Here is a 12,273-nt window from a genome sequence, read left to right on the forward strand (position 1 = left end):
TAGGATAGTTTTTGTTAGAGTTAGTATTAGCTATAGATCTATGTGCTCTTCGATACCAAAAGAGAATGCTTCTGGTAAATCTAAAGTTTTAGGAAGCCATGTTGTTAAAAAAGAAGTAATATTGTTACCTTCAATATTTTCTGGCAGTCCAAAAATCCTAATGTTATTGCGCCTAGATCTATTTTCCATGTCATCCAGCTTTGTTTGTAAATGTGTATTTTGTTTCAGCAGAAACTCAATGTTGATTTCCTGTTCTTGTATTTTATTTTCCATGTCATTCACAGCTTCTTCTATGCCTGTCATCTGGATCTTCTGTTGTTGCAGGTCCATATGTAACAAGTCTATTTGTTTTGTAGTTTTTCTATGAAAGTGTCTATTTTAGTATCCATTTTATCCATCTTAGCAGTAAGTTGCTGGACTATAATTATCAGAGACTGAAGTTCTTTCTTGATGCTGGAGTCTTGAGAATTTGTCTTACTGGAACTCATTTCAGACTGATAAACTGACAGGAAAATTTCCAAAGTAATTTCTGACAGGAATATTATTAAGATTTCCTTTCTTTTTTAGATATAGTTCAAGAACTATATAAAACAAACATATTTAGAAAGAAAATTACTTCAAGAATTAATTTTTTAAGTAATTAATTCCTGTCAATGTAATGAAATTGGTGGAGCTGAAGAAATCTGCTGCTATCCTGTGTTCATCCTTGGCCACGCCCCCCCCTCCCAACATTTTCTGACAGCAATGCACATCCCTGGGAAATCCAACGTAATAGCAGACAGGCTCAGCAGGGCTATCCTCATGCCTCATGAGTGGTCTCTGAATCAGGAATTTGTGGACCTTATCTTCCGCAAATGGGACCAGCCTTGCTGCAATCTATTTGCCACCCCCCTCAACAAAAAATGCAACAGCTACTTCTCCCTGCTTCCTCCTCCAGGTCAAACTCCCAGGGACGCTGTAGTCCATGATTGGCCTCAGGGACTCCTTTATGCATTTCTCCCTTTTCCCCTAATTTCAAGACTCATACAGAAAGCAAAATCGTTGGGTTGCAAAATGATCCTCATTGCCCCCTATTGGCCTCGACAGATATGGTTTCCGTTCCTGCACCTTCACCTTCTAGACCAGCCTTGGATTCTGGACCCAGTGCCAGATCTGTTGATTCATCAGTCAGGTGGGTTACACCAATCCCTTCAGACTCTCAAGCTCACAGCTTGGTTTCTCCACTTCCTACCTTAGCCAGGCTTCCAAGTATTTCCCCAGCAGTTCGTGACATTATTGTGTCCTCCCATAAGTCAACTACGAGAAAGACTTATGCTAGCAAATGGAAAAGATTTTCTTACTGGGCAGAATCTAGAATCTTAGACCCCTTTTCAGCCCCAGTCCATCAAATTCTAGAATTTCTAGCAGAGCTTTTCCAGTCAGGTGCGGCTGCTGCTACCATCAGGGTACAACTGGCAGCCATATCTAATTTTCATATTGGAATTCTTAATTCTAGCATAATGTCTCATAAGCTCTGCAAAGCCTTCATGAGAGGAACGTCTCTTCTTAGACCTCCAGTGAGGGATCCACCTCCTCCTTGGGATCTCAGTTTAGTTTTGACTTCTTTGATCCTGCCTCCATTTGAACCAGCAGCTTCATGTCCCTTAAAATTTGTTTCTTGGAAAACACTTTTTCTGGTTGCTATTACCTCAGCTAGATGTGTTTCAGAACTCCAAGCACTCTGTGTTCGTCCTCCATATATGGTATTTCACAAAGATAGAGTTTCTCTGAGAAACAACCCATCCTTCATACCAAAAGTGTGTTCAGAAAACAATTTAAATCAATCCATCGATCTCCCCGTCTTCTTTCCCAATTATAGCAACAAGGCAGAATATGGTCTTCACCAACTGGATGTGCGCAGACAATTACGTTTTTACCTCCATAGGACCAAAGAGTTAAGAAAGTCAGACCAATTATTTCTCTCCTATGCTCACAATAAGCAAGGCCTTCCAGTTTCTAAGGTGACCTTATCCAAATGGTTATCTGACACCATTGCCTTTATTTATCAGTTAAGGCATAAACATCTACCAGCAAAACCAAAAGGTCATTCTACTAGAGCATTAGCCACATCTGTAGCCTTTCAGTCCAAATTTCCCATAGACTCAATTTGTGCAGCTGCCACTTGGGCAAACCCTCATACCTTTATCTCTCATTACAAAGTGGATGTGGTCTCCCGGAGCAGGGCTTCCTATGGTTCTACTGTTCTGAAGAGTCTGTTCCAATGAGCCACCCGGGGTCTTTAGGTGCTAGGGATGCTGTCCCAAACAGCAAGAATGAAGGCGAGATGGGACAACTTAACATAAAGAAGTTATGTACCTACCATAACGTTCCATGTTAGTTGTCCTTCATCTCACCTTCCTTCTTGCATCCCCCCCTCCTTCACCCTTCCTGGAGGATTGAGAGGAGTTCACTGTGGTTTCACTGTCTGATTTCCTTTTTCTTGGTTCACATGCCAGGTAATTTTATGGCAGTTTACTCTGATCTTTTATTTTGGTAAATCAGTTTTAGGTTACTTAATATGTCTAGTGCGCTATCACAAATGAGATTCGGGTAGCTGACGCTGGGCATTCTGGGATAAGGGTTAGCCTTGAGCCAGTAAATAGCTCTCGAGCTATAGAAGTAGGCCGAGTCGGAGCCGAGGATCGGCTCCGAACCCAAACAGCAAGAAGGAAGGCGAGATGAAGGTCAACTAACATGGAACGTTATGGTAGGTACATAACTTCTTTTTTCCCCACCTAACCCCAAAAACTCTTAAGAACTCTAAGGCAGAACAGCAGTACCAGACCAAAATAAACCCAAGTCAAACCACAAAAACAAGTTAACCTGGTGGAACCCTGGTATTAATAGGTTTTACAACAAAAGAAAGAAAATCATGTCAAGAAGTAATAGGGAAAGTGCACAACAAAGCAAGAAGTCCATCATTTGTCTAAACAAGCACATTACAGAACTATTCCAGTCTCTGAAAGCAGACTTTTTGGTGAAATCAGCCTCCAAATCTAAGGAAAACCATAAGGCATTTTTCAGGTATGTCTGCAATCTTAAGGGCAGCATCGAACAATGAGCAAAATTAGTTATACTTTTGACCTTTTTATGGTGAACTCTTGTAACCAGTTTAAATTTTAATATCAGTTCTGTAAACAGTTTATGCCTAGTGAGTCTTGCATCATTAATGAAGTCAAAGAAAATCAATTACTGTATATCCATTTCTGAGATATATAATTTCTGACTCTTCTCTTTAATATCCAGAACACACTTTCGCACAGGCTAGACCCTAACATCAGATTTAATATCGAAGAAATAATAGAAAGTGGACAAGTTATGTAAATTAATTTCAGATTTGGGAAGATTCCCAAGACAGTTACCTGAGGAAGAATGCTAGATATGGAAAATTATTAAAGATACGGTTTAGTTGGGTAGTTAGGGAAGGAATCAGGTGGTACTCCCGCTATACCTAAATCCAGTCTTTTATCTGTATGATGCACAGCATTATTAGAAACTTAGTTATGATGGAGGTAAAAACACCATTATATTGGGTGACTTTAACTACCCAAACATAGACTGGGAGCACTTCTCAAGCCCCAACACCCTAGCCCAACGGTTCCTAGAATTTATAAACTCAAATGCTATGGAACAACTGGTCACCACTCCTACAAGAGGGGAAAACATTTTGGACCTGATCATCACCAACATGGGGACTCTATGTTCCATACCAGAGGTATACCCCTCATTGGTAAGATCTGACCATAAATTAATCACTATGGACATCCATATCCCGTCCCCACCCCCAGCAAAGGAAACCACAGTCAAAAACTTCTCAAAAGCAAACTTCCCACTTCTCAAAACCGAGGTGGAATCCTTCAAAGCCCCAGGGCCAGTGGAAAATACGGCCCAAACCGCAGAATCCATTTCAAACGCATTCTATGGATACCTACAGGAATGCATGGATTGTGCTATCCCAAATAAAACCAAGACACACTCCTCCAAAGGCAGGAGACCTGTCTGGTGGACCCCAGCCATAAATAAGCTGTACAACAGAAGGAGGAAGCTACTACATGATAGAGCAAAATCCCTGAAAGGTAAGGCAACTCTGATCAGTACTAGCAAGAAACTACGATCCCTCATAAAATCATCTAAGGCTAGCTTCAAAAGAAAAATTGCACAAGACGCTAAAGATAATCACAAGGCCTTTTTTAGTTATGTCAGAAACCTGGGTGGAAACTCCCAGATATGCTCTGAATTAGTGCAAAATGACAAAAAATACACTGAACCCACAGACATTGCAACCCCCCCCCCAAATGAGCAAATGACTATCCCAACAGAGTGTAGCCTCCCTGACATCACAGATGCACAGGTGGGAGCTGCCCTCTCCAAAGCAAAAAACACAGCATCAATGGGACCGGACGGTGTCCCGGGCTACGTTTTACATGAGCTCCAAGAAGAACTGAACCCTCACTTAAAATCACTGTTCAGTCTCAGCCTTACAACAGGATATGTACCCAAAGAATGGCGTACAGCAACAGTGGTCCCACTCCATAAAGGTGGTGCCACAACGGACCCCGGAAACTATCGCCCTATAAGCCTAACTAGCCTGGTCTGCAAAGCTATGGAGCGTATCATCATGGAACTCATAAACAAAGACATTGGGAACCTCCAAACACTGGATCCTACCCAATTCGGCTTTGTTAAGGGCAGATCTTGCCTCTTGAACCTGGTCAATTTCTTTGAAACAATCACCAAGGCCATAGACGAAGGAAAGGTAGTCCACACAGCCTACCTTGACCTTGCAAAAGCCTTCGACACAATACCCCACTCGGGCATCATAAATAAGCTCACTAGCTTAAATATCAACCCCTATGTCACAAGATGGGTTGCAAACTGGCTTAGGGATAGAACCCACATGGTCAGAATTGCAGGTGCCATGTCAGACTCTAAACCAGTTACAAGTGGCATCCCACAAGGCTCAGTCCTGGGACCTCTCTTGTTCGGTATATATTTCTCTGAGGTACAGGCTAACACCGGAGGACTATGGCTGACAAAGTTTGCAGATGACTGAAAACTGGGGGCCATAATCGACTTGCCGGCTGACACAAGCATCCTCCAAAATGGTCTCACAGAGACGGATAACTGGTGCCAGAGCCATGGCCTAAAGCTAAATGCCAAAAAGTGCATAGTCATCCCCTTTGGGAAAAACAAAGTGCCCACAAATTACCACATAGGTGGTAATCCATTAAGTACGGAAGAAGTAATTAGGGATTTGGGGACCCAAGTAGATTGCAATCTCTCCTTTGACAATCACATTGCCAAAGTGGTTAGAAAGACATTCTATATAGCCCACCTTATCACGAAGGGGTTCACATCTAGATCAAGAGAGGTCATTGTGCCCCTCTACTCATCACTCATCAGGCCCATAATTGAATACAATGCCCCGTTTGGGATGTACCTTACCCAACACCTGCTACAACTAGAAAGACCCCAAAAGTACCTCACCAAGAGGATCAAGGGACTCAAACAGATGCCCTACGCAGTTAGGCTAAAGAAACTCCAGCTCTACTCAGTTGCTTACCGCCTACTCAGAGGCGATCTGTGCCTGACGCATAAAGCCATGTCCAACCTTGAATTAATAGACATGCTCCACCTCAAGAAATCCAAATCCATCAGAACTACACGCTCCAGTGACTTAAACCTCAGCACAGAAATAAATAGAACATGCTGGAGGGACAGATTCATATCCCAGAGGCTCCCCTCACACTGGAACAAAATCCCAATCCATGTCAGACAGAGCCCCTCAATGACCCTCTTCAAGAAGAATCTTGACGTTTGGATGGGAGATCGTAAATTTACCCCTGGGATCTCTCCTGTGTCACTGCTAGACAGAGGCACGGTAAACTAACCTTAAATGGGCTATCTTCTGTGACCTACTATACAGAGGCACAGTCAACTAATCTAAGAAATGTGGCGAAAGCCAAACACACTCTGGCTAGGCTTGTAAATGCCCTAGGGCAGATAGCCTAGTATCAGCCTATGAACCTATAATTGCTATTCAAATTATAAGCAGCAACTTTGGCTTCAGAAATGAACATATGTAATACTCCCAGCTTACAGTGCATTGTTATCCATCCTACAATGTTTTACTTTATCTTTTTTTTTTAACTGGGCAAACATACTGTGTTTAAGACCTTGTTTGCCTGGATGATGCAGAAGCACTCTCCGGTTAAATGGCTTGCCCAGATTTACACCATGAGAAAAATTTAAAATGCAGGAATCAACCCCAGGACTAAAGAATGAAACTTGTAAGTAGCTCATAGCTTTAATTGTCCAAGCTAAACCACCTGACCAAATGTAAACATCTGGTTTATTAAGTAACTAAGTCAGAAGTTTGCTAGTTTCAATAGGGGATTAAGATTGACGAGTACATATATGGTATAGGGTTTGATTCCTTCGGCGTTGTTTGCCTGCTGTGTGACCTTGAGCAAATCACTTAACCAGACATTATTACCCAGGCTTACAATAAGGAAGTCAGAGCCAGTTTCAAGGAATGAAAGTGATTGTTTCCAGAATGCTTGATTTAGAGTCCTTTTTGGGGCAGTGACCAAGATGGTGACAGCTGGTTGTCAGATGGAGAAAAATGACTGTTGTTTTACAATATTTGCCTATTTTTCCTTTTGCATATTATAATTTTCTGGATTTTTGTAGAGTATCTTGATTTCAGTTGATTTAATGCCTTTGGTCTTATTCTACTGCTCTGCTATCGGCCATGCGTCATGGGAAGTAGTAGTTTGTATTTCCAGGTATAAGATGAGATGTAACGTTTTACCTGTATGTGTTTGCTGTTGTCATTTACTGCTTGAAGGCTGACTACAGCATATCATCTATACTGCATTATGAAATACTGTGTGTTTCTGAAGCAAGAAATAAAAGATTTCTATTTATTTATTTATATTTGTTGACCGGGAGTGTCCGACTGGGCGTAGGTCCATTTTCAGCGGAGGCCCCGGGAGAAAAGCTCCACAGTTAAAATAAACAGACAGTAGTTACATTGGATTACATAGCGATTAACAATTTACATAGCAGTTACTTACAACATATTTACAGATGAAGAACATAGTACATCAGTAGACAACTAGAATCTTTATCTGTGAAGTACATAACAGACATTAACAAATGTTGCAATAAGAAGTTCCTGCTGTATAATAAGTACTAGGCTTATGAGCATCTGAGCTTGGTATAATCAAGGTAGTTAGTGGAATGTAAAGAAAGGTACTGGTTGGATGGGGTAGGTGATATTACAGTGGGAGTTGCAAGGGCATAGCCAGCATGTTTTTAGGTGTGCTTTTAGTAAAGTTTTAAAGTGGGTGCATGATGGTACGGAGGTAATTGTGGGTGGGAGGGAGTTCCATAATTTGGCTATGGTGCAAGAGAATAGTGCTTCACCAGCAGAGTTATTGGCTATAGTGATCTGCAAGTGATTTTTGTTGCTGGATCTTAGTGGTCTGGTGGTGCGATAGGGTTGGAGTAGATTCTGGAGGGATGGGACATTTAGTGGATGGTTTACTAGTTTGTGGGCGAGTAAGAGTTGATACCATTGAAGGAGGTGAGGGAGTTCAAGCCAGCCCAGAAAGATTTCTAACTGTGACCTTACTGCTGGTACGTATTTTACATTGAGAATGATGACATGGCTGTACAATACATGCTCAGCCTTTACAGTGTTACTATGCTTTACTGCCACATTGCTTCAAGTTTTTTCAGCTTTGTGCAAAATTGTTGAATATTTGCTGGAGTAGTTTTCTTTGAGAAGTTTTTTGAACTTTATTTCTAATATCATGTTGTATAGCTGAATTTTTAAGAGCCATAGTATATGTATTTTGAGCTTTCTCTCCCTAATTGTTTGTGTACCTGTCTTCTTTGTGGTCTTGTTTTGAGGGTACTAGTTTATGTATGTGACTGTGCATGTACGCCTTTGTGTTTGTGTGTGTGTGTGTGTGTGTGTGTGTGTGTGTGTGTGTGTGTGTGTGTGTGTGTGTGTGTGTGTGTGTATGCATGTGTGTATGTACGTGTGTGTGCATAGGCATGTACGTGTGTGTGCATAGGCATGCACGTGTGTGTGTGTGTGTGTGTGTGTGTGTGTGTGTGTGTGTGTGTGTGTGTGTGTGTGTGTCTGTGTGGAAGCATGCACATTTGTATGTGTGTGTGGTATGCGTGTGTGTTTGTGTGTGTGCACGCCTCTGTGCACATGCATGCATGTGTCTCTGTGTGTGCGTTTGCATAGTTAATATTAAATACTTCTGTAATATACATTTTGGATGTAAGTACTTTCTGCATGAACAATTACATATCCTACAGCAACTTTGAGGCATTAGGCAGATGAACTATATTACATCAACAATACAAAAACGTATATATTAATAATAAAACAAATACAAAACAATTTAACAGAGAGCTCATTATCTAAGTCCAGTCATACTACCCAGGGCGGGTGATACAGGCATTATAGCTTGCTAATTAGTGATATCCTATAGGATTAGTCCTGGTGTTCATACTAAGACTTACTTATAGTTTTAAGTTTTTATTAAATTATTTTTCTTTGTAAATGGCTGCAGGGTATCTTATAGAACTTCTGTTTAATAAAAATGAAAAATAACATAACCAACCAAAATCACATAAAACAGAATCAAGCACAAGGAATTAATTGGTTATTGCTGAAGTAGGAAAGTCCTCTTCCTACAACCCTAGTTTTTGAGCTATACCCCTACATGACTGCAACTTAAATACTGTCATACCACACAGGACTGTGAGAATTGTGAGATACAAGCTGTTCATCAGAAGGGAAGAAAAAAACATTTATTTAAATTCTGCTTAAATATTTTAAGTTGCACTTACGGTAACCTATATGGGGATACATTTTTTTGTCCTTATTTGCTTTTTGTCTGTTTTTTAGCCAAAAAAGTTATGTTTGTGTTTTTTATTTTGTTGTTTGAACTTAGTCTTGTAGACTTGTTTGCATTTGTGGGAAGATTGAGTATTACTGAAAAATTGTAGCATTGTTCCTGCATTATACAGCAGTTCTGTTTCCATAAGTAGAATTATATTTAACAGTTAGCTTTTTGTATTTTGAACCCAGTGTGGGGCCTTAATCAGTCTTGTAGCTTCTTTCACAGTTGTGGCAGGACTGTGATCTGATGCCAGATTTGAGCCTCATTCAGTCACACCATCTCTGAAAGGTCATGCACCACACTACAGTCTATACCAGTATGTATACACAATATAGTTCTGATTACTCAGTCCAACAGAAAAAAAATGTGACACCATACACTCAGTCATTTACTCATCACAGTACAAACATACATACTACACACTTTTGACCAATGCACAAAATCTGGTCTGCAATGTGAGGGCACATCTGATAAGATTATAGTATTGTACTCTCTGCTATCATATGACAGTTCCATTCATTTAAAATGGAAGCAGTGAGAAATACTGTTAAAGATCAGGTCTAAAGGCACAACATGAAATTTTCTTTTCACACAAAGAAACTGTTCTACCTTTCTGTGTAAAAAGAAAAGACTGAGCCTCTAAAAACGTAAAGTTTTAAACATGTCTTCCAAATGCAGAAGGCTAAAAATACGGAGCCATCTTTACAGCATTAATATTACTGGATGGACAGGAAGTGTTGACGACACTCTGGGTGCCATCTCTAATTAAACTGGATTAGTATAGGTAAGTAATTGTATATTAGTTAAGTATTTGCCAGTCTGTTAAATTAATGGTTTGGCAAAAGACTTACCATTAGTGTTTTTTTTGGTCAAACTATTAATTTAACAGTTTGACAATTACTTAACTAATACACAGTTCAGCTTAATTAGAACTGGCACCCAGAGTGAAGTCAACATCTCCTGCCCAGCCATTAAAATTAATGCTGTAAACACGGCTCTGTGTTTCCAGTCTTCAGCATTTTGAAGCTATATTTTAAACCTTGTAATTTTTTAAAGGCTGCAAAATGAACTTTTCTTTTTACACAGAATAGTGTTGGCATGCATAAAGATGCATGCAAACACTTTTTTGTGTGAAAAGAAAATTTAATTTTGCACATTTACACATAATCTTTAAGTCTGAGAATCCTTACTAAAAGTGTCAGTGAGTGGTGTGCAGTAACTCCCATATATTTGTTTCCTAAATTATGTCTTAAACAATCTATAAAAAACTCTTAAAAATTAAAAAGAAATAGCTGAGATAACACAGTCTTTTTAAGATGTGAAATGCTGTGATTTTGTGGTCCTGTCTTCCTTCTACTTTCCTTTGCTATTTTAGCCAGACTATCATATTTCCTGGCTTGCAAAGCCCAGCTAATTATTGACGTTGCTGACTGTCAGTGTCTGGCTTCATCACATTCAGACTATAAAATGCTTAGTATGTTTATGGCCGCAGGGAAGGGAAAGAATACATCTGTGAATAAGAGCATGTAGCTTAATGACCCCAGTGTGTGTGAAATTAAGAAAGCTACAAGTACCTTACTATATGTGTTTTTCTTGGCAAGAAAATGTCAGCTGTGATGCACAAAACTATTCTAAGAACAATGGAGACCAGTTCCTAAAGAAAGTATTATGAGATTTTATTCAGCCTGAACATGGTCTGAACCTGAGGAAGCCACCTGGGCTAGATGTCACAAAAGAGAAGAAACTGCTAAGGCTTGCTTTGTTAATATATTGAAGGTCATTATTTAGGGAGAAAATACATCCTAGGGAAAGGAAATTTGTTTAGGGTGTAGTTTTATTTTAAATGTACTTTCATGTAGTAGGAAATGATAATGTCAATGTTTTTTTTCTAACAGATGCAGATGCAGAGGAACACATCAGAGCTGGAAAGTTAAACTTAGTCGATTTAGCTGGTAGTGAACGACAGTCAAAGACAGGTGCAACAGGAGAGCGACTTAAAGAAGCCACCAAAATTAATCTATCATTGTCTGCACTGGGAAATGTCATCTCTGCACTGGTGGATGGGAAATCTAAGCACATTCCTTACCGTGATTCCAAGCTCACCCGCCTGTTACAGGATTCTCTTGGAGGGAATACCAAGACTCTGATGGTAGCATGTCTTTCCCCAGCTGACAACAACTATGATGAGAGCCTTAGCACACTGCGATATGCCAACAGAGCAAAGAATATCAAAAATAAACCTCGTATCAATGAAGATCCAAAAGATGCTTTGCTCAGGGAGTATCAAGAGGAGATCAAAAGGCTAAAAGTTTTGCTTTCGGGACAGATGAGTTTAGATAATTTATCTGGTAAGTGAAATACACTGCTGGCTTTTTTAGCCAATAAACAAATTACTTCATTTTATACAAAATTTGGATAATTTTAAGATGATATTAGTCTAATTCTGAAACAGTATCTTAGTTGCTTACTAACTTCAGTAAGGTAAAATATATTAACACTACCTCCTATGATATGATTGTAATATATTTCAGAATAAATCAAATAACTTAACTACAAATTTAAAAATTAGTGTTATTTTTGAAACTTTGTACGTAGGAGGCACTTGCTCACCGAAATGCTTAGTTAAGTAGAGTAGCCTAGAATTCATTAAAGAAGTAATCCATGAAAAAAAGTCTTTATTTACATCCATTTTGTTTGTTTGTGTAGCCCCTGAACTGCTTATAATATTGCAGTAGTGCAAAATTCCATAACTGGAAAGGGGAACAGTTCTGTGAATGATTTAGTCAAAATTTGAGACTTGGTGTGACTTATTCTTTAAGATGACATTTCCTGATGAGTTCTGCATTTTTGTTTTGTTTGTGTGTGTGCAGGGGGGGCAAATCTAATCCTGAGTTTTAAATTTTATTTCTGTACACTTACAAAAATGTTCATTTGTAAACTCTCAAGTGTAACCAGAAGCAAACAGCAGTACTGTGCTGATTCTAGCCAAACTGTGTCACTATTGCAGAAGATGGCATTCACTGCAGAATCCAGAAAGGTACATTTCCACTGACTTGCACTTGTGCAGACATTGCTTTAGTCTGTGTCAAGGGCTTTTAAGGCCCACCTTAACCCCATGGCATAGAAGAAGAAATCCCTGACTTCACCCCAGTTAACCTGAGTCCAGTTTGTGGCTTGCATCACTGAAAGGGCTGGGTGTGAAGATGGAAGTGAATGGGCAAGGCCAGATTACCTATCCTAGAAGTGGGAGAGGTGTCTAGACCCACTGCTCTGCTGACCACAGGCAACAAACTGTGGTATCACA

General features: G+C 39.8%; 1 protein-coding gene across 1 annotated transcript in view; it reads left to right on the top strand.

Annotated features, from left to right (window-relative positions):
- Positions 1–12,273, top strand: part of KIF17 (kinesin family member 17) — a 1,182,720-nt gene that overhangs the window by 564,557 nt on the left and 605,890 nt on the right. Inside the window, exon 5 of the mRNA XM_044063178.1 lies at positions 10,865–11,317. Within this exon, the coding sequence (XP_043919113.1) occupies positions 10,865–11,317 (453 nt within the window). The remainder of the gene's footprint in view (positions 1–10,864; positions 11,318–12,273) is intronic.

This window comes from Protopterus annectens, chromosome 2.part1, assembly GCF_019279795.1.
Source record: "Protopterus annectens isolate FY-2018-M chromosome 2.part1, PAN1.0, whole genome shotgun sequence".
Taxonomy (NCBI): domain Eukaryota; kingdom Metazoa; phylum Chordata; order Ceratodontiformes; family Protopteridae; genus Protopterus; species Protopterus annectens.